At 34.4% G+C, this 24,576-nt stretch overlaps 1 protein-coding gene across 1 annotated transcript in view; it reads left to right on the top strand.

The window, feature by feature from the left end:
* LOC145279593 (epidermal retinol dehydrogenase 2-like) overlaps positions 1-24,576 on the top strand; it is a 117,333-nt gene that overhangs the window by 92,089 nt on the left and 668 nt on the right. The window contains exon 5 of the mRNA XM_080130758.1: positions 4,541-4,666. Coding sequence (XP_079986884.1) covers positions 4,541-4,666 — 126 coding nt within the window. The remainder of the gene's footprint in view (positions 1-4,540; positions 4,667-24,576) is intronic.

The raw sequence follows: 24,576 nt of genomic DNA, 5'->3' as shown, positions 1-24,576 counted from the left end.
TGCCCATTATTTACTACACTGTTGTAGATTTTCCAGAAGTCTCAAGTTCCTAATTTTTGTGCTTCGATGCGTTTTTTTTAGTGGTTTCAGTAAATTCTCTCTTAGCTGTCGCTATTTCTTTCTTAATTTTACTTCTAGCTTCTATATACTTCTGTCTGTTTGAACTGGACTTATGTCGGTTAAATCTGCGGTATGCATGCTGCCTTTGAGCAATGGCAGTTGCGCAAGTAGAAGTAAACCATTGGGGACAGTGGGGCTTGCTATAAAATTTCCAAATGGGAACATGTGCTTCAATTGCTGTTTTGAACCATTCAGTGGTCCCATTAGCGCACTGTTCAGCAGGAAGAGAAAAAATATTTCCCCATGGGGCATCTCTGATAAGATCTCTGATGGCTTCCCAGTCAGCCTTTTTATAATATCTCGTTGTTTTGAGCACTGGCTCTTCAGTTTTGGCTCTAGAGTTTAGGGCGATTTCGACTATTATCATTGCATGATCAGTGTTCCTGAGTGGGCTGTCAGCATTTGTTATACAATCATCGGGAACTGTAGTCAGAAACAGATCTAGAAGTGATGCATGTTACTCTTGCTGGTCAGGGAAACGGGTTGGAAACTGTCCTGGTCGAGGGAGAGCGGTAGAGAAAATAAAAGTTGCTAATGTTATGTTGTATGTTTAGTCTAAAGCACATAAAGGGTTGATCGTCCGATTGTAAGTTTGTTTCTCTAGTCAAGGGGAGGGTGTTACAAATGTAGACTCCAACTCCGTGCATATGTTTGTCAGAGTCCTTACGGCAGAGTGGGAGATAGCCAGGCATGTTAGAGGGGATGGAGGAGTGTAAGTTAGTCTCACTTAGTGCTAAGATATCCGGAGTATTTGTTAGGAGAAATGCTTCAACATCAGCTAAATTAGTTCTAAGCCCATGGATGTTCGTGAATGCAAGCCTCAAGGGGAGGAGGCAAGTTGGATTTATTTGACACTAAGCCTGGTTTAAGCTTATTTTTTATTGTAATGTCATCATGTTTTTAAAGAGTTTCAGTTAGGTAAGGGGGAGCTGAACAAGAGGTTATGCAGGGTATCAGACATGCAACACAAGTAGACCATCAGCTGACCTTTCTTCAACTAGGATTTTGACTTCAGGAAAGCCCATTGGGATGAGTGCAGGGTCCCTTTCCATGCGCGACATGGCACTACAAAGATCCCGATATTATACAACTGTTGATGGAGCAGCTGCTCTAAGCGCTACCAAAGAGGTAGGGCCCCTGTACTACCAGTCGGAAACAGCAGCCAGGAACTGTCAATCTGGTACCCTCAACCCATCAGAAGAAGGTCAACCCAATCTAATTGCACAGGCATATGTGGTACTCAAGCACTCCCAAGTGCCCAGTTTTGAAGAGTGGGATGTGTCGGGGTGGGGAAAATGGCGTTCATTGCCCGAGACAAGAAACAAGATCTACCACTGAGTGTTTTGCCAAAACTCTGTGATAGCATCTCTGCGCCTGACTAAATAGGCAAAGAAGGAGTATGGAAGCCAAGTGATAGACAGAGCCTATCTACTCCTTAAGCAGTTTAGATTTGCAGACCGGTAATTTGTTTCAGCTCTAGGAAGGTTGTCATCCAAGACTGGAGAGGCCTCCCTCCCCTTAGGTTTAGTTTCAGAGTTTTCCTTCTCCTAAACGGATGATCTGGGAAGATCTACTGGGTCCATCATCTCCAAGAGGGTTTGCTCCGTGCCTGGGTCCTAATCCAGGTATTTCTGCGACCACGTGTGGTTAGTTAATGTTACAGGGTTAGTTTGTAGAGGTTATATATCTATTGAATAGTTACACTCCTCAAAGTGATTTAGGGATATTGCTATTTCTTTGTTACTAAAAAAAGCTCATGCAGTGGAAGCAACTATGTGAGCAGGCTTGTTAGAAAGGCATTAGTGTGGATTAAGACTTTTACCTTTAGATTTTTACATTTTTTATTTTATTTATACGTTAGCTTAGGTGCAGGATAATGTTAAAGTGTGAGTAGGTATTAGGAATTGAGCTAAGAATTTTGCCCAGTCTCTGTATATTTTAGATTACAGGAGGGTTAAGATGTAGGTGCAGTACAGTACGGGTATAACTGGAGGTAAATTTTAAGTCATGGTGTATTCCGTAGGTATAATTAAGTAAATAGATATTTGGGCAAGTTTTCAGTAGATGCGAATAAATAGAAGTTGTAGGTGTTAAGTGTGTTTCTACTATTGAAGGAAGATAATTTCAGTTTTCATTTAAGAGTCATGGAGCGTTTTGCATAACAAAGAGTATCGGATTTAGTTTTGTATTAATCGTTGCAAAACCATCTAGGAAGAGGCATTGTTATGTAATGAAGATCGCTTTGCATGTGAAGGTTAGGAGCTGGAAGTTAAGGATTCCACTACTAAGGCGTGTGTAATGTAGTTTAGTGGCAGCTTGGGGGGCAAATTGTTAGCTTTCAAGGGACGGGGTTATTAACTTACAGAATACAGTAAAGTTTCATTAGGATTTAGAGTTTCAAGTAATTTTTTAGCTTGGGAAACAGAACAAAATAAAAATTTATTTTTTCTTCTTTTTCCCTATTTAGCATGCAGGTTAGACAAAGGCAGTCGTCTTGGGGGTAAAGAGAAACAATTATTACATGGTGATTCGGAATTCGTATTTATAGGCAGTCATTAAGGTCAGGGACAAAACATTGTATCTATTCAGAAAATAGTCTTAGTGACGCAGCTAAGATCACTGTACATTTCAGTTACAAATATAGTAAGGTTAATTATAAGCTATATCCAGTGGTTTGGTATAGATATCAACGAGACCTCTTTATCAATACAAGCGAGCATATGGTAATTGCAGATATTAAGTATATTACTTCAATAAAGTTCTTCTGACTTCTACAGTAGAAAAAATAAATCCACATTTGTGTTAATTTTAAAAAATTATTTTGCCTAAGCTATTTTTTTCTCTAGCTTTCTTTAGTTACAAATAATTTCAACTTTTTATTTTTAAGTTAATTTTTTTTTTAATTTGAAATTACAAATAATTTCAACTTCTTATTTTCAAGTTAATGTGTTTTTTTTTTAAATTAAAACGGAAAATATGTAGAATAAATGCACACGATACAACAAAGGGTTTTGCCAAATTTATTCATTCCGTTTCACTCGATCTTGGTTTTTCATTGCAAGGTCAAGGCTGCTACTTGCTCTACAAAATTGCTGGTGACAGCCATCTTAAATATTACTCATTCAATGTTTACACATTTTAATCGTGCATTTCTCGAGCTTTAACTTTTTATCTGAAATGACTTTGCATGTCATAATGTTGAAGATAAGAAACATTTTTAATTAATTACACAAACTTATTTTCTCATATCACCCACAAACCCTATTTAGTGACATTACCACAAAACATACGAACTATTTTACAGTTATTGAATGTTGAATCCAGTCATTTTGGTTAGAGTTGTTTTTTATATTTTCAGTTCTTAATATCATGAACAAAATATCCTGGTAATTATATGTTTATTCTCACTTGTTTGGTTGTGTACGAAACAATTGTGAAATTGCATTGAATTATTTTGAAATGGGGTAAAGAAAAATGAATCAAGACTTGGTCATTGGAATTTAAAGTAGTATTGTTTGCTTTACGTTAAAAAATAATATTTATACTTAAAACTATTATCGTTATAAGTCCTTCAAGAAAATGAAGTTGGGCCCTCATCAAAGAATTAAAAAAGAAGCGATCAACCTATTACAAGTGCAATGTGAGCGAGAGGGAGCAAAGATAGAAACAGGTAGGCAAAAAAAAATACATGAGAACCCAGTTTGTTATTTCTTTATTTTTGAAATTTTATTCCAAGATGCTTCTACGAGATGACACATTTTCAATTGCAATATTTAGATTTCCTGTCGTTGGATACTGTTTACTGTTTATGCCTGCTAACTTGACATTCATAGGTACTTAATTTCCCTAAATTCATGTGTTAATTTCTGGTAGCGTGGAGGTAGAATGCTAGATTATGGAGTCAATGGTGAGTAGGTTTAAACCTCCCGACTGGTAGTAATTATCACTTATTACATTAGTGTTTCATGCTTACGAAATCATCATTATCTGTAGGTATGAAAATAATTGATATTCACAAAAATATTATCGTATATATAATACCACTTTTTAAAACAGTAAGACACAAACCTTGTAATCCAAAGCCCTTCATATGAATATTCCTTTGTAATCTATCATTTTCAATCATCGGATTATTTTGCTTCCAAGAATTTATTCTAGTTTCAATATTATTATAAGGATAATCAATTGTTGCCTTCATCCATCAACACATTTTAATTAATTTCTCTACATATTCCACTGACATATTTCTAAATTACAGGTTTGCTTCTTTTTTGCCACTTTTTCGACTGATCAATCTTGATAAAGCCCTCATAACTGTTTGACAAAACGTTGAGATATCTCTTCTTTTATTTCATACCGTCGCATTTATTTTATCCTTTGTCATAATGCACACAAATATATTTTTTCTTATTTTTGACAGATTTCCTTCATTGTTACCAGTTCTACAACCGGAATATGTCGTAGACAAAATAATGGATGCAATCCGATGTAATCGACAAGTCTTATATCTGCCACGTTTACTCTATCTCATCTTGGGTTTGAAAGCGTAAGTAGATTATTGCATCATTCTCTTTTTTTTTTAACTTTATTTCATTTTAACAAGCTTCAATAACATTGCAATAGTTGTACATATAAAATCACTCATTTTTACTGTCCTTGTGGCTATCATAATATCAATCAATGCATTCTCCAAAATTTTTATAGACATACAATTGATACATTGAGCTTTATCATCAGAGTTTTCCAGATTAAGAATTGCATTGAATAACTTCCCATCTGTGGAACGCAATGCCACAGGACTGCTTCCCTGCTGACTAAAATGTGGTCGTCTGTATGTCCAATGTTAATAAATACTTGTCGAGTTGTCCTCTTTCATAATTCAATTCTGCTAATTCCATCGCTTCCAATTCTTTCATAGTATCCTTCGTCATCCAACTGACAATTTCATTAATGCTTATCCTCAAATGGCTTCTGGCTTTGATAAGTGTTAACTCATTAGCATTTTTAAAAAGTTGCTGGCTGTACAAAGTACCAATCTTTTATCAATTCTAAACATGAAATTTGATTAAATTTGGCGAAAAGACAGCAAAGTGCAGCAACTCATGCAAAGAAATAAATGAAAGTTATTTACATCGGCAGTTTGAATGCTGGATATGATAGTTGTTGTCTACCTCCTCCACCAAGGTGTTCTACAGAGCAGGAACACTAAGAGAAAATGCTATGGTTCTTCTATTATTGGGATATTAGAATTGGTATCAAAAAATTTTGCCTATCTTTTCTGATGCCAAAAACGATTCTTTTGGTTCATTTCTGCCTTTGTTTAAAGCTAAATTTTACAGTGTTGATACTGACCATAAATATTTATAGATTCTAAACTAACAGTAAAGCTAAAATCTATTTTCCGTTTCAAAATAAATATATGCACATATTACATGGGTATTTACAGTAATGTGACTCCTGCTAAAAAAACTCCATAGTTAAATATTAAGAAATTTAAAGAGAATCAGAATCGAAATCTGTAATTGTATCAGAATTGGAAATCTAAACCAGAATCGGTAATTGTATCGAAATCGGGGGGAGAAGGAATATTGGAATCGTCCCATCGCTACTATTTACATCCCCCTACAGTTAAAAAGTTTGTCCAAGGATATGGTAGCCATCATCACATCCTCTGGCAGGTTGTTCCACGGAGCAGAAATGCAGAAACAGTTGTTTAAAAGGTTGTTTTAAAGTGTTTATTTTTTGTATTTTTTTATTTTTTTAATTTATTTTTCTTATCATAAAGCAAATTTTATTCTATGAATATAGCTGTTTGCTATTTCACTTCTACAGTTTAATAAGTTTTTGGTTTATTCTTTAAAATTTAGGATTTCAAATTTCTCATTCAGACATAATCTACACGAGTCATCTAAATTTCTACATATACTGGCCTCTGATACTATTTTCCACTCAACTGTTGGCAAGGATCCAATTTCTTTGAGCTCCCAGTAATATATATATTATATATATATATGTATATATATATATGTATATATATATATATACATATATATATATATATATATGTTAATTATTGGGTTAGTTTGTTGCTGATCACTTGCGGTGTTTCTACTAGCAAGTGCAAATGTGGCTGCTCAGACAATTTTGTGGACCAGAATGCCCATGCTTCTTGTATGCTGGTTTTTCAATCTCCATCTTCTCATCATGTGTCACATCGCTCCGAGTGGAAGGAAAATATAAGCAGTCCTAAAAATGGCAATCAACGTGTTTGGAGAATGACTGAGCAGGACAAGCCTTTTAACTTTTCATTCATAAGTTGTTCAAGTTATTTGATCAAGTTTAAAATCAGTTTTAATAAAAAAAGATTTGAATATCAGTACACATTTTTCATAGCACATGATTCCCTTTCATTGCCTGTGAACTACGATTTAGATTAAAGCTCGTATTCCTTATCTTGGTCTGGAACTCCATACTCTAACTATAAGAAAAGATTTTTACTTTTTCTTCTGATTGTCTATCATAAGCGATCAATAAAAAAGTACACAAAATGTCACTGATGTTAAATTGTTAACTCTGACATTTTAGTGAAAAATACCAGTTTATCTGCCCCCAACGAATGTCATATTTCTTTGAGGAATTTAATGTCATATCTGCCAACCCATGTTAGTGGGTGGCACTTAGAAAAGTCATCTCACAAATGTAGACCTTTAATCCTCACCAAAGAGTGGATATTCTTAATCAGAAGTTATATGGTAATGTGTACCCCCACCCCATTATTCAGTGTGGTTAGACTCAAGTGACACCATAATATGCAACGCACAATAAATACTTAAAAATCAGAACATTGAGTTAACTGTTTTAATAGTTGGCTATCAGGAGTAATATCTGCTGATCTGAGTTTTATTAGGGAGCAAATAGATTACCTCCCTTGGTAACTGACATAAAAGGTGGTGACGAATTAGTGATCGACTATAAAATTTATTCAAAATTTGACAAATTATAAATACTAGCATGTCGCCCGGCATTGCCCGATCGTAAAATTATAGATCATAAATAAATATGCATAAATATTATATTTTGGTAAATAAATATGCATAAATATTATATTTTGGTAAATAAATATGCATAAATATTATATTTTGTGTTATGATTTAATTTGTTGTTAAGAGTTATCCCCCTTGGGATTGACATTCATAATAAAAGCGCCCTCTGTTTCATTTTCCCGCTCGATCCTTTCAAGAGCGTACGTGTATTTTACAGTTAATAAAACCTTTCTAAAAGGCAATTCTTTACTTACTGATACTATTCACTTCAATTTTATTAACTGTAAAAAAAAAAAAAAAAAAAAATAATAATGGATCGAATCTTACGTCCCGACAGATTCGAGGTGGAACCTACATGCCCTAATTCCGAAAAATCCTATAGGCATGGGAAATTAACCCTCCAGAATTATATCCGCTCACATAATAACGGATTAATCGAAAATACTTCAGATAATTTCTTTGCCTTGATCAATTGTATTTCAGCCTCTGTTTTCGATTTAATAAGCGATAAAACCGACTACGATAGTGCATTAAGAACATTGGACGTCGCTTATTTAAAACCTGAAAATATTGTTTATAATAGATATCGATTGATGACGATGAAGCAACAAACAACACAAAATATAGATGCCTTCATACTACAATTGGACATGCTTGCCAAAACATGTAACTTCGAAGCGGTTTCTGCTGAAGAAAACAAAAATCAATACATTCGGGAAGCTTTCATCGGCGGAATTTCTTCTTCGTCCATCCGACAACGACTGTTAGAAAAACCCATCCTGACTTTACAAGACACATATGCCACGGCCAGATCTCTTGAACAAGCAGAAAAGCATTCGATAAGCTACGCAAATAACTTTACTGTAGCAGCTACAAATAATCCTTCGGGCTACAATCGTATAGCTGTGACTAAAGAAAATATGCATCCAAAAGGGGTTTGTTTTTTCTGTGGAAAATCACGTCATCCTCGATATTTATGTCCTGCACGAAACGCCGAATGTAAAAAATGCAAAAAAAATGGTCATTGGGCTAAAGTGTGTAAATCTTCTATTTCTAACACTCATACTGCTGTTCTTTATGACGACTCTGACTACACCTCACCTTCTCTATCCTGACTAGGAACTAACTCCAAAGATGTCACATTCACTCAATGCCAAATTAACGGGCACTTCGTGAACGCTATGGTGGACTCCGGCAGTGTAAAAACATTCATTAATGAAAATACTGCTAAAAAACTTAAACTCTTCACAATACCTAAAAACAAAACTATAGCTCTGGCTGCTTCCGATCAACATGCTAAAATAACTGGCGAAGCTGTCGTGGATTTAATACTGAAAGATAAAACCCATTCTGGAATAACAATTGAAATCATTGAAAACCTTTTCATTGATTTAATAATCGGAAAAGATATTTTAAAAAAATATAAAAAAGTAACACTTAAATTCGACGGTCCTAGAGACAAACTTATAATTGGAGCTATAAACACGAATAATTTTTTTCCTACCATAAACGTTCCACCCCTCCTCTCTTTTCTAATCTTTCTCCTCATACTACTCCTATTGCGACAAAATCCCGACGTTACACTTTTGCCGCCAACAAATTCATAAAAGAAGAGACTGCTAGAATGTTGAAAGAAGGCATAATTGAACCTTCGATATCTCCGTTGCGAGCGCAGGTTCTTGTAACTTCGAATGAGAATCATAAGAAAAGAATGGTAGTCGACTACAGCGATACCATCACTAGATTCACGGAACTAGACGCTTACCCAATGCCTAATATCAATAAGATGGTAGACGACATCGCTCAATATAACATCTTCTCTACTCTCGACCTAAAATCTGCTTATCACCAAATACCTATAAATCATGCTGATCGTAAATTCACTGCGTTTGAAGTAAGTGGCAAACTTTTTCAATTTACTCGTCTTCCTTTTGGCTTCACCAATGGAGTAAGTGCTTTCCAGAGGAGCATAGACTATATTATAGAAAAAGAAAATCTAACCGATACCTTTGTGTATGTTGATAACGTAACTATATGTGGGAAAAATCAAGAAGAACACGATTACAATCTTCAAAAATTCTACAAAATTGCTAAACAATATAACATCACTTTAAATGAAAATAAAAGCATAATTTCTTCTAGTTCTATTACTCTACTCGGCTACACCATAGAAAATAATCAAATAGCTCCCGATTATCAAAGACTAAAACCATTACTCGAAATGCCACCTCCGCTGAATCTTAAATCTCAAAAAAGAATAGTTGGAATGTTTTCCTATTACTGCAAATTCATTAAAAAATTTTCTGATAAAATTTTATTACTAAATCAAAACAAAGAATTTCCACTACCTCCATCTGTATTAAAATCTTTTCAAACATTGAAAAATGATCTAAAAGACGCCACTTTAATAACGGTAGATCCAAATAAAGAATTTGAAGTAGAAAACGGACGCTAGTAACTATTGCATTGCTGCAACACTAAATCAAGAAGGTCGTCCTATTGCATTTTTTTCAAGAACTCTCAATACTAACGAAATTAAGCACCATGCAGTAGAAAAAGAGGCAGCCGCTATTGTAGAAGCTCTCCGTAAGTGGCGACATTTTCTACTCGGCAGGCACTTTAAAGTCATCACAGATCAGAAGAGCATCAGCTTCATATTCGACAATAAAAGAAAATCTAAAATTAAGAATGACAAAATATGTCGTTGGCGTATAGAATTATCCCAATACAATTTCACTATAGTTTATCGACCTGGACCTGAAAATATTGCTGCTGACACATTCTCTCGCATCTCTGCTCTTACTTACAATCTACAAGATCTTCGTGATTTACATAAACAATTATGTCATCCTGGTGTTTCAAGATTAAGCCATTTTATAAGAACGAGGAACCTCCCTTTTACTTTGGATCAAATTAAGAATATTACTGACTCTTGCTCATCCTGTCAATTACTGAAACCCAAATTCGCCAATACCAATGGAGGGACTCTCATTCAAGCCATATTACCTTTTCAACGATTAAATCTTGATTTTAAAGGCCCTCTACCTACTTCTATACATGGCAACAAATATCTACTTACTCTAATTGATGAGTATTCCCGTTTTCCTTTCGCTTTTCCTTGCAGAGATATGACAAGCAAAACCATTATCCACTGTCTAAACAAACTCTTTTCAATTTTTGGTTTGCCTGACATGATACATACTGACCGTGCTTCTGATTTCTTAGCAAGAGAAATAAAGGATTTTTTACACAAAAAAGGAATTGCTACTTCTAAAACAAGTAGGTATCATCCTGAAGGTAATGGACAGATTGAAAAACTCAACGGTACCTTATGGAAGGCCATTCAAACAACATTACATTCTAATCAAATGAAACTACCTTATTGGGAAGACATACTACCGGACGCACTTCATTCAATTAGATCATTACTTTGTACTGCCACTAATATGACTCCCCATGATAGACTTTTTAAATATAGTCGTAAATCTGCTTCCGGAATTTCAATTCCTTCTTGGGTTAAACCAGGCCCAATATATATTAGAAACCACACTAAAACAAGTAAACATGACCCTCCTGTAACGCCTGCCACCCTAATAGATGTCAACCCCCACTACGCTTATGTTCAACTACCTTCTGGTACTGAAACCACTGTCAACGTTCGAGACTTAGCTCCAAACTCATCAAATGAAGAAAACTCTAATAATAATCCTACTACTTCAGAGACTTTATTTGAACCTTCTACTAATGAAAACATTGGTCATGAGGAAGACAAAAATCAATCGTCTGATCTTGAAGAAAATCAGATTTCACTAAAAAATAATACTGAAAATCAGCATTCCTGCCAATCTGTGCGGAGGTCGTCCCGAGTTCGACAATTCCCTAGTAAATATAAGGATTTTGTGACTAAATACTGAAAAAACTGCAGTTTGGGTTCATATGTTATTTGTAAATAAAATGATTCTTATGTGATTGTAAAAAAAAAAAAAAAAAAAAAATTTGTCTATAATTAATTACCCCTTACTTGAATACTTTAGGACGGGGAAAATGTTATGATTTAATTTGTTGTTAAGAGTTATCCCCCTTGGGATTGACATTCATAATAAAAGCGCCCTCTGTTTCATTTTCCCGCTGGATCCTTTCAAGAGCGTACGTGTATTTTACAGTTAATAAAACCTTTCTAAAAGGCAATTCTTTACTTACTGATACTATTCACTTCATTTTGGTAAATAAATATGTATAAATATTATATTTTGGTAAATAAATATGCATAAATATTATATTTTGGTAAATAAATATGCATAAATATTATATTTTGGTAAAGAAATATGTATAAATATATTTTAATTCGAGCAGATTTCTTTTTTATCATTATAAAGCCAATTCTCTAATAATTATTATCCAATGTATAGTAATGATTCCAAAAGTTATAAAAAAATGTGACTGGGGTACTATTTGCTATATTCGAAACTAGAACGTTTAGCACTTCAGCTTTAGTCGTCATTTATCTCTCTAGCGTCATTACAATCTGAGCTACTTCCAGATAGTTATGAAAGGTTAAAACGTTAAGCAACTTTGAGTTATGAATGTTTAATTTTGTGCATGTGCAAAATTTACTGCAAGAGTAATGTTTTATTCGAGTTGCCCTGCCAAGGTCAACTGTTTTGCTTTCAATTTTGACCCCTATTGTTTGTTAAAAACCAAATCAAAATTGTGCTACAGGTCCAAATACCCTATACGTCAAATTTCACTGTAGACCAAATACTCAGATAAGAGTTTATAGAGACTTTTCACACATACACCGACAAGGTCACTTATATATATATATATATATATATATAAATTAAATCCCCCGAAACAGTGTTTCATGGTAAACAACTGATGATCCTTTAAATTAACATTAACACTATTGTGAATTCGAGAGAGCAAGTCAATGCATTGATTGCAGGTGATTAAATGACTTATTAACTAAATAGTTTTCGAACTAATGATAAAGAATATAAAAATTAAATAAGTTTTTTTGTTATATATACTCCCAGTCATTCCTGTTCAAATTTTGTGTAGCCTAAAAATTCAGTCTTAAAGCTGAAAAGTGATCTCAAGTTTCTATCAAGTATAGCCGAACTTTGTCAATGAAATTTGCAAAATCTTGCATTAACGTGTTATTTTATTTACACAAGGTCAAGGGTTTCTGTAGAACAAACTGGATTTAAACTTGGCATATCCAGGTTTTCAGTCTGTGTGTGTGCATTAACGTGTGCACAATTCATATGGACTAAACAATAGATAATATGCTTAGAAAGTGATGAGCTTGAATAGCCGCAAGTATGGCTCACCTATGGCAACTCTTGTCAGAAAACTGAGCAGAATTATTTTCAGTCTGATTTTTGGTGAAAAGAATGCTGAGAATTTGAAATAATGAGTGGCCAAGGGAGGTAATTTTGATGAATAAAATGGTTGTCTGTCTGTTCAATTTATCATGTCACTGAAGACTCGTATTTAATATGATCAATAGGGCTAGGACAACAGCATATTCTTTTCACTATTTTGACTTTCGGGTGTGTATCCGTTGATATCTTATATGCTTTTATATAGAGTGATGTGGTTCTCGGTTGATTAACTGTGTCGGATATATACTCGAGAGTCAAAACAATGAAAAGAATGTTGTGTTGTCACAGCTCTAATGATAAATAAAACTATTGTTGTGCTCAACATTTTTTATGAAAATAATACTTTTAGGATGAAAAATAAAAAATATTTGAGATGGCAAACATTGTTGACAGTGTATATTTGATCGTAAGTTTAAATATTTTTTGTGCATAATTAAACGAATATATATAAAATTTAGAAAATAGTACTAAAATAGAAATGAATCCATTCTTAAAGTTGTGTGTTCCAAATTTTGTAGGGGGAAATCAATATTAGAAATAATGACAGTATATGCATGCAAAAAAAAATGGAATTTTATTAATAATAGACAACAAATTTGGAGAAATATCTAAATCTAAAGTCACTGGTAAAAAACGATCTCATGTTGACTTTGCTATGGGGATTGGTTCGTTAGGCATGGGGCAAGGTTAACTGGATGAGATCTTCCACCCCACAAAATGTTCCACATCATGATTAACAGCAAGACTGTTCAGTTACCTTCCTAATGAGCTGCTCCTCATACGAAAGACTTCATCTTTTTAGAGTCAGCATGAAACTGCTTCTTAGCAGGAACTGTAGATTGGATCGATTTAGCAGTCATCATCAACGCATGAACCCGAAATTTCTACTGCTAGCATTGGTTTCCCCGATATTTTTCTAGTCACTGAGTACTCACGAAAAGGACCACATGAATGTTGCTAACATCCTAACTGAAAGTTATTTTGCGGAACGAACTGGACTCGAACTTGGAACACCTAGGTCGTCAGTTCGTGTTGTTAACCATTTAACCACAGTCACCTCCCTGTTGGCTGTGAAACTTTGATTTCAAACTTTAACCTGACAGACGAAACCTCTCACAGAAATCCTTGGGCGCATTGAAAAACTTTCCATGATGAATTTTAATGAAGGGCATTCTTTCATTCTTTAATTCTTTCATTCTATTCTATTTCATCCTATTGTTACAGTTTTTTTTTTATATATCGCGCCCCCCCTCCCACAAAAAAAATATGTCTAATTCCAACGATTCTTTTCAGCAATTTTTTCCCTCATTTCTTTTTTTCTCAGATTCTTACCTGTAAAGTGCCAAGCTCTTCTTTGCAATTTTAGTGGTGTTTCAAAATCCATGGACGAGTTTCGTGGTCGACAGAAAAAAGAGGAATGATTTTTTTTTTTTCGCCATAACGGCAGGTGGTCACATATTTTACCTCAACCAACATCCTCTTGCTTGTGTATCATACCCTCTTCACCCGACATAGTTTTTATCGTTATCCCGAGCACTTTTTTATTTTTTTTTTATTATTGTTGTCGTTGCTACTTATTTTGCATTCAAGCTATTTTTGTATTTCTTTGTTGTAACATCAAGATGTTTTATTATTTTGCTGTTTTTTGTAGAAGTTAAAACCTTGCTGTACACACCCACTATACAAACGTTTGCACGCACACAACACACAAAGTTGCATGTACATGTCAAACTTGCACTCACTCAAACACATAAGATTCGTTCCAAATATATATTTAAAGACACACACACAAAAACAAATATTATACATAGAAATAGAAAACGTTGATTTCTGATGGATCAATAAATATTGTACCTATTTACTATGCCTCTCCACGGGACAGAGTTAGACACCAGGGTCGTTTTTTAACGTGGAGATAAGGTACAAAAATAAAAATTGTCTCAGTCGTGAAGGATTTCTCCTCCAACGAAAGAGAACAAGAAATAGAAGTGCAGCATCTGAAGAACAGATACTACACTTTGATCTTGTCCCGAAGGCCAATAGAAAAGTTTGATTTCTGATGGATCAATAAATATTGTAATTTATTCAACTTTATTTTTTAATTTTTTTTGTCTTTAATTGCTCTGTTTAGTATATCAAGCTTTTCATTGTATGAATTCCAATTTTAGGAAAATATCTATATTTATCTTTGTGTAATTATAATTCATGCAGATTACGTATTTATCATTAGAAACAATTCTCTATCAATTATTATATTAAACCTAATCTATAATAGCGAGATCAAAACTAACATTATATATATATATATATATGTGTGTGTGTGTGTGTGTGTGTGTGTGTGACTTGAGTGCCATCAGCTAGAATAGAAACCGAAACATACAACTCTCCACTCATTCCTTAACCTCTGAGCCACACCAGTACGAATGTATATACTCACCTGTCATCCCTTTTTTGGAAGACAAGATTCAAGCAATGGCGCAAGATCTACAGAGTTTTATATATATACATATATATATATATTTACCAGTGGCGAAAAAACCGGACTAGAGTGCTCAATGTGTAGCCAGAGCAGTATATAGGAAATTTATTACTGTGAGTCCAGAATGAGTTTACATCTATGAATTCTGACTATGCTAGTTGGATATTTCCTCTTTTTGAGGATCTTCCTCTAGCTGAAACAGTATGTAAACTCATTCTGGACTCACAGTAATAAATTTCATATATATATATATATGTGTGTGTGTGTGTGTGTGTGTGTAGTAAGTTATGAAAATATCTATTGCAATTATTCCTCAGTGTAACTTCATTGACATACTTTCATAATTCATTACATCCAACCACGTATTGATGTAAATACTGAAAAGCAAAACATAAAATATATTTGCTTATAACATTTCATGTAACTATGTAAAATTATATATATATACTAGCAGTTCAGCCCGGTTTTACTCGGGCCTTATGTATTCTTTATAACTTTATGTGCATATATATACATATATATATATATTTAAAAGTTTGACTTATGTTCAGGTAACCTACATTTAAAATTTCAAGTGTTAGGACCAAATCTGGAAAAGGAGTTTGGTAGAGTCTGCAAAGTTCAACTCTTTCAACTTTGACCTCTTGGCAACCAAATTTTCGCCCAAAAACTCATTAAAAAACTTGCTGCATGTCTGAATAACCTTTATGTAAAATTTAAAATGTTTAGACCCAAAATTTGCTGAATAGTTTGCTAGAGATCGCAAAGGTCAACTCTTTTGAACTTTGACCCCTTGGCAGACAAATTTTCGGCTAAAAACCGATTAAAAAGCTTACCCTATGAATGAATACACTTTATGTAAAATTTCAAATGTTTAGACCAAAAATTGGCCGAGTAATTTGGTAGAGACCACAGGTTAATGTTTTTAAAATTTTGACTCCAATTTTAACCCCTTAACATTTGTTGTTTTGGGCTCAAATCGAATTAAAAAGTTTGATCCATGTTCAAGTAACCTACATCTAAAATTTCAAGTGTCTAGACCCAAAATTGTCAGAGAAGTTTGGTAGAGTCTTCAAAAGGTCAAATCGTTGAACTTTGACACCTTGGCTGCCAAATTTCTGCCCGAAAACAGATTAAAAAGATTTTCCCAAATCTCAATACCCCTTATGTCAAATTTCGAGTTTGTAGACTGGAAATTGACAGAGTAGTTTAGTAGGGAAATGTACACACAGACAATTTCCCTGTCATAGATATATAGATATCATACTTATTCAGAAAATATTGCAGATTTAATCTCCAAACATTTTATTTTCATAAAATGGTTTGTGGCCATTGGGGGGGGGGGGGGAGAAAGATTCTTTCATTTGACACAACTGGAAAGGCTTCCGTCTACATTCACCACACTCAGGCAGAATCTAAGCTTATTTAGTTAAAAAAAAAAATAATTTCCTTTTTTTCACTCAGACCAAAATTATTAGTTTAACCCTATTCACTCAGTTAATGAAAAATATGACAATCGAATCTTTTGTATTCGATAATCACCTTTTTATATCTCAACAAGTAGACCACCCGGCATTGCACGGTCATAAAATACGCTTTAATGTTATTTCAATTATTAATGCAGACTTCGTATTTATTATTATAGAGACAATTCTCTACCGATCATTATATTGTACCTAATATATTGTAGCGATTTCAAAAGTTTTAAAAGAATATATGATTTGGGTGCCACCAACTAGAATTGAAACCAAAACATTTAGCTTTCCAGTGGTATTCACTACCATATGATCTAGGGGAAAGTAGATATCAAAATTTAAAAAATTAATGCAGTTAAATGTATAAATGTACGAGTGAAGGACACAAATTAAGTCGACTTATGCTTGCCAAGTTCTACTTTTTCAATTTTCACCATTTAGCAGTTATTTTAAGTTAAAAACAAATTAGAATTTGTTCCACGGGTCTTAATCCCCTATAAATTGAGTTTCAAATCTGTAGACCAAAAACTGATAGAGTAGTTTGGTGGAGATCGTTTTGCACACAGACAATAGATTATTTTACCAAAAGCATTTGCTAATGCTTTTTTTAACCATCTAGAGTCAGGAGGATCAAATTAACAATTATAACTAACGCTTAACAGAGATGCAGTTGAAAACAGTCATATACTAAGATGAAACATTTATCGAATACAATCTACTGGCCATATGAAGTGATGGGTGGATCTTCTTCGAGACAAACATAAACCGCAGAGATTGTTTTCATTTATTTTAAAAATTAAAAAAATAAAGATGGTAAAATGATATTTAAGGTTACAAACATAAGTTCGTAGGTTTTCTCATCATTCACTGAGAAATAACAAGTGCCTCTTAACTCTCAATAAACAAGGTAATTTTGAATAGAAATAATTACGAAGGACGTTCCAAAAGTAATGCCTCCTATTTTTTATTCCTCCTGAATACACCAGAAGGAATTGCAAATTGCATTGTTATGATGATTGAACTTATGCATTCATGACTTGAAAGTTTCATCTCTTCGTTACAGATATTGACAGGTTGCACATTTTAATGGCATCACTACCGTCTTCACAGCTCTTCAACTTTTTGAGTTAAAAAAATAGGTGGCTTTACCTTTGGAATGACCCTCATACCTTTTGTATGCATTCAATTTTAAAAGCTATAAACCGTTGATAAATTTAAATTACATTAACAGAGCTATGGAAAAAAACAAAACTTTTTTGGCATTGTTTGAATTAGAAAAATATATTTTGTAAAAATAAAGTTTAAAAAATTCAAAATGACCTGACCAAGGTGACAATCTTTATGAAGAATTTAGGAACGAATACAGAATTTCGAAGGGAATTCTTTATTTAATAAATGTGGATATGAAACTATGTTGCACAGTCGCTTTTTCGTCAGCCAAAAGAAAAAAAACAAAAAAATTTTGTATACTTCGTTAAAAACTTATTGTTTCTTTCATTACTGCATCATAATGCGTGCGCCTAACCAGAGAGAGAAAGAGCAGACTGGGAGGAGGGTGGATAGAGCCACGCTTGTGCAATGTTTATGTGCCAGTTGACTGTAGGCTTGTTTTCTTTTTCCTTTTTCTCAGGACTATATATGTGACCTGCCTTTTGCAGCTGTGCTCACCTCCGACAGGTGTGTGCGTCAAATAGTTGACCTTTTACTGCTAACGATATCAATCAACACCTTTATCCTTAAATAAAATGTACTTATCCATAAAACCCCGGTTTTTATTACTTTATTACAGTAAAACAGTATAGTTTTATTATACATAAAAAAATAAATTTGAACAAAAATCATTTAAGAATTAACAGTAACTGACCCAACGTTTCTCAGGTTGAGATAGTAACAAAATAAAAATACTTAATATAATTACAGTAGAATCCCAGGATATGGGGGCCCTGGGATACGTTTTTTTTTTTTTCAGGTTACGATGTGGAATAAATGTTTTTTCAGCCCCCTGGTTATGGTGTTAGCCCCGCCTTATGGTGTTATTTATAATGTTATTTGATTATATACATGTGTATTATATACTGTACTGTATTTTATTACAAATTTTTAATATGTACTGTATGAAATTTTGCTTAGGCCACGCCATATGGCGATTTCACATTATGATCCCAACCCCAGAATGAATTAATGCAGCATCCCGGGATTCTAGCGTATGCTTACAATATTTATAAATTGAGTTGGAAGCTTTTAAACTGTTAGGGTTAACTAAAATAAACTATGGCTAAGTTTAAAGGCACAAAAAGAAAATCAAGTATTATAGTGCTCTTAAACAAAAGGGGACAAAACTACCAAACTCCACTGCCTTGCTTCTTTTTCTTTCACTCAAGTCATTTGTGTTCATAAAAAACCCATTGCTGTATTCATCGTTTGTATTTTAGATCTATGGCTCCAATTTTGTCTTCGTTCTGATGATTTGACTTTTGCAAATTTAAGTTTTAAGCTATTCCGATTTGTAGGTGGGCACGTGTTTGAAATAGAAAACATTTTAGAAGCATGAAAATGAAAAATAATATTGATAAGACATTTTTATTTTTAATTTCTTGTCGGTGATTAATTTGTCATTACCAATATTAAATGCAAATATATTTTTCTTTTGCTAACAAAAGGTTTGTATATTCTTGACTTTTAAATGACAAACTCCTTTAATATATGAATGTTATATGTTAGGTCAACGATTTCTATCAAGTTGATCTTTATCTGATAAATATTCCAAGGGTTTGGGGAGAGGATCACTCTTTTTGGTTGCTGAACGAGAGAAAATAAACACTACTGTAAAATACATGTTCTTTTGCCAAATGTGTTGCTCTATTTCTCCAGTAGATGTGTTTGCTTTCTTTTCTATCTCTATTTCTTTCATTATTTATTAGATGAAGAGAGAGAAGGGGACAAAAAAAGCGAAATACATTGAAAGGATAACAAATGTGATTAGTTTTTGTATTTGGATTGTTTGGACTATTGTTCTCATCTTGGTTGTTTTTTTCCACAACGTTTCGGCCGATGTAACCTCCGACTATCTTCAGGGTATTTATTTGCTCCCCCACCGAGACACTGGATGTTTTTGGTGAATAGTGAATAATATTTGTTTGTTTGTTTTTTCTGCTTCCCAACAAACATAGCCGTTAGAAATTCAAAACGCAAATAGTGCCAAATCTTTTTGGATAAACTTGGCGCCATTTGAATTTCTAACGGTTTTGTTCGTTCGGGAAGTACAAAAAAAAAAAAGAAAAAAAACATTTTTCACCATTTACCAATAACATCCGGTGTGAATGCACCTGACAACGGTCGGAGGTTACATCGGCCGAAACGTTGTGTAAAAAAAAACAACGGAGATGAGAACAAGTCCAAATAATACAAAAAAAATAATTATCAATCCTCATCTCAAAAAATACAGAAATGCGATTGTTTTATGGTTTAATCGATTGCATGAAGTTATTTAAAAAAAATACTTGTTTCTTCTAATTCGAGATCGTCTTCATAAACATTTAATTACAGGGCGACAAAAATGTCCAGCATAGAATTATTCTTATTTACTTGCCTCCCCATGAGGGCAAAGTTAGATGCAAGGTCGGTTTCTAATGTGGGGAAAATCCAGCTCCCCAAAAAGATGCACTCTGAATAGGAACAAAAATAAAAATTGTCTCAGTCAATAAGGATTTCTTCTCCACTGACCGAGTACAGAAAAAACAGTGTAGTATCAGAACAGATACTACACTTTGTTCCTAACCAAAAGACTAAGTAGAATTGCTGATAAAATTTACAATCCTTTTTTCAATACAACCATATTCGGTACAAATAATTGTCTCATCAGTAGAAGGTGTGATCGTAGATGAACCTCACATTTATTACTGAATAGTGATCAAAGAGCGTTGAACATCCATGACTGTAACTTGGTGGACAAGTAAAACAGGTAATATGGGTGGATTCCAGTAGGTACTGTGGCTTTTATTTTATATGTGGTATTTGACAGAATACCTAGTCAATAAAGTATATGCTTTTCAGCTTGGCCTCCTCCAACTAATAGTCGAGGAAAAAGGGTTCCAAATATTATAGAAAGGTTAAAAATGAAAAAAATATCACAGGTGCACATTTGTTTGAAAAAAAATTGCTACACAGAAAAGATTAATTAAAACCAAAGAAATGTAGATGTGGTAACGTAAAAGAATAATCTGCTTTATTCACAGAACAACATTGGATGGAACTATTCAAAACATCCCCGTGTTATGTGTCACACTTTTAAAAATACTGAAATTTAAAACTGTGCGTAAATTTTCAAAATAGTTAATATAGAGAACAAAGAAAATCTTGATTTATAATTTTTTGAAAAGTCAAAATAAAACTATAATCGCAACACTAAGAATGTCATTAGCTTCAAATAACGTACAACACATAAATAAAACTTCAATTCAGATAAAACTGTTAACACTTTTTTATACCGTTTTATCTCATAGAATTAGCGAATCTCTCAACAGAGGCTTCCTTTCTAGGGCAATTGCTCGACATATCAAAGGCCTTTGATAATGTATAGCATCAAGGTCTACTCCACAAGATCTCCAGCTACAGTATAGCTGGAAATGTTTTCTCAATTGTTAAATCATTTCTCTCTGAGAGGTTCATAAAAGTAGTAGTTGATGGGCAGAAATCAGAAGCTCACAATATTAATGCTGAAGTCCCTCAGGGGTCCATCCTGGGCCCAACTCTCTTCCTGATCTTCATCAATGATCTCCCAAATCACATCCTAAGATCATTCGTAGACAGTTATGTTGACGACATTAACATCTGTAGCAACACTTCAAAGACCGTAAACAACCAAGTTCTCTCTGATTCTCTCTCCTCTGATCCTGAGCACGTGGTGCAATGGGAAAAGAGGTTGCTGGTTAATTTTAATGCATCTAAAACCAAACTTCTATCTTTACACCATCAACCCTCTGATCCCCGTTTGGCATTAATTGAAATGAATGGCTCTCAGCATATTTTGACAAGCTTCTGGGTCTGACCTTTACTCTTGATCTGTAATGGAACATGTACATCAAATCCGTTGCCAAGACCACTGGAAAATGATGGAATCATTCTACCGCTCCAGTGGATATCTCACTGCTGATGCAATTCTCTACCTGTATAAGAGCCAAGTACACCCAAAGGTGGAGTACTGTTGCCACATCTGGGCAGGAGCTGCTAGAAAAATCTTATCCTGCCTTGACTTTGTAACCTAGTGGGGGATGCCCCTTTCTCTTCCCTGCATCCTCTTTCCCACAGAAGAGACGCTGCGAGCCTATTTCTGCTTTATCATCATTTTCATGGCAAGTGCTCGTCTGAGCTCCTATCTATGGTCTTGCCAAACTTTCCTGAAAAACACTCGTCTAGTTGAAACCACTATCAATAATTCCCTCACTCTTTATCTGTGCCTAATCCTAAACATGGATTCCATGAACAAAACGTATTTCTTAGAATTGCACACCTGTGGAACTGTTCCGTTTCGCTGCTTTCCAGCTGACTACAATATAATTATCTTCAAGTCCAACGTAAACAAGTTCTTGATGAGCCATCCCCTTAAGTAATCGAATTTATCAAATTTCCACTACTAACGATTACTACGATTTTCTTTTTACATTTCACCCCATACAAGGCACAGCGCCACTTTGATGTAGGGGACAATTTGCAGGGATACTATGTAGGGAGTTGAGCATCAAGATGTCTGTTCACATTACACTTGAACTTCTGCATGTCAGTACAGTTGAGGAAGCAGAAACCAGAAGGAAATTCCAAAGTCAAGCAGTTCTGGGGGAGAAACTATTAGAGTAGAAGGCTTTCTTACATCTAGGGATCTCTACTGTGAAGAGGTGGGATTTTGCTGTTTGTCAGAGGGGTATTTATGTTGAGGGTATACAAGGGCTTGTAGTTTGTCAGAGCATCCACCATTAAAATACTTGTAAAACAGGCAGAGGGAGACAACATTTCGTCGGTGGGACAGAGGCTGAAACTTAGATGACAATTCAGGGCCTATCAGGTTGGTGACTCTTTTGAACCCTGTCCAGAAGTGAGAGACTAGTATATGTACCAGCCCAAATGTGACAATACTCCATACATGGGCGAATGGTGGTCTTGTAGAGGTACAGGATACTGTCAAGTGTAGGTAGCTTTCTAGCATGGTAGAGAGCCCATTTTCTTAGCAGCAGCTTTGGCAATGCTCTCGATGTATCTGTTCCAACTCATGTTTCCTGTGAACTTTAAGTCGAGGAGTTTAAGGTAATGTATCTTTAGCCATAGCTATTTGTGGTTGAGAAGGTTTCTTGTAATTATTGAAGGAAATAAGATTAGTCTTGGCAGCATTAAATGTTACCATCCATTCTTGACCCCATCCGCTACAGACTGGACGTCTTCCTCTAAGGTTTCCATCATTGCCTTGGATATGAATTTATTTGTTTTATCGTCAGCAAATATACCCATATCAGAGACTAATCAGGAAGGTCATTTATGAACATCAGGAATAATAAAGGTCCAAGTTTCAACCCCTGAGGTACAACCACATTTATATCATATTGTTTAGACGTACAACCATTGAGGACAACCTGGATTCTTCTCTTATTTAAGAAGGATTTAATTATGTTAAGTATTCATCCAGTAATACCATAGGATATTATTTTCATGAGAAGACCATCGTGCCATACCTTGTGAATATATCTAGGACTACTGCCCTGCCCTCCCTTCCTTATCCCATGCATGGTATATAGTTCAGAGATTGCAGTTAGGATATCTGCAGTAGAACGGGCTTGCCTAAATCCATATTGATGGTCGGACAGAAGTTTAGCAACTGTAAGGTGTTGGACTAGAGCTTAATTAACAATGGACTCAAGTATTTTGGCAAAAAGTGGGAGGAGGCTAATGGGGCGATAATTTAATGGATCAGTTCTTTCACCAGAATTCTTGTAAACTGGTACCATTGAAGGAGTTTTACTAGCAGTCAGGAAAGCATGATTCGTTAAGCATGATTTGTTGAAGAGTCTTTGAGGTGTTTAGGTTTTTATGATATTATGTACTTGAGAAGGGGGTTATTTTCAGGTCATCTAGTGTGGTTTCTGTCCTAAAGGAAAAATCAGGTAGGAAGTAGTTTGCTAGGTCCAAAGTAGAGTTTGGGGCAAACTGATGGGCAAGCATGTTAGCTTTCTTGATGCAAACAACCCTATAATTGCTGGATAGTGGGGGAATTGTGATTTTCCAGAAATTCCTCGTTCTTAATTTCTGCGCTTCGATGCATTTTCTATTCTCTTAGCTGTCGCTATTTCTTTCTTACAATTACTTCTAGCTTCTATAAGCTTTTTGTGTTTCTAGTAGACTTATACTGGATAAATTTGCAGTATGCATGTTGCCTCTGAGTAAGGCAACTGCGCAAGTAGAAGTAAACCATTGGGGAGAGTAGGGTTTGTTATACGACTTTCGTGTGGGGACAGTGGTCTCATTCGTGCACTCTACCGCAGGAAGGGAAAAGATATTTCCCAAGCGGCATCTCTGATATTGTCCCATTGACTACTATACACTCATTAACCCTTATCCTCCAGTGGCCTCCGGACCTTAATAAGTGGTGATTCCTTTGTAAAAATAAAAAATAAATACAATAAAAATAATTTCTGGACTATTTGGAATTTCCCTTTATTCATTTCATTATTCCTTTACTGTCAAGGTAGTTGCTACAAATATCATGACAGAAAATGGCTAATCATATTTTCCTTGATATATCAGCAGAAAAAAATGTCTGCAAACAAAACATCAAATGATGTTGCCAATCTTTCATATTCTCAGTTCGAATTATCAATGCAGCAAACATTAATCCATTAAAAACTTAATCCTAACCTTAAAAAAGACTTAATATTAAAAGTTTTGTATTTTCTTATGTTCATTATTTTACAATAAAACTAGAAATACGAAACAGGTTCATCTCTAGTTCATTGCCATATTCTGAAGAAATTTGCCTGAAAAATTCAAGAAATTTTGCGCAAATATTTCATGACCACAATTTGACATAT

Source organism: Euprymna scolopes, chromosome 7 (genome assembly GCF_053919585.1).
Source record: "Euprymna scolopes isolate OS-2025 chromosome 7, ASM5391958v1, whole genome shotgun sequence".
In the NCBI taxonomy this organism is placed as follows: Eukaryota; Metazoa; Mollusca; class Cephalopoda; order Sepiida; family Sepiolidae; genus Euprymna; species Euprymna scolopes.
Note: the sequence above shows the minus strand (reverse complement) of the source record. Positions and strands in the feature narration are given on the sequence as shown.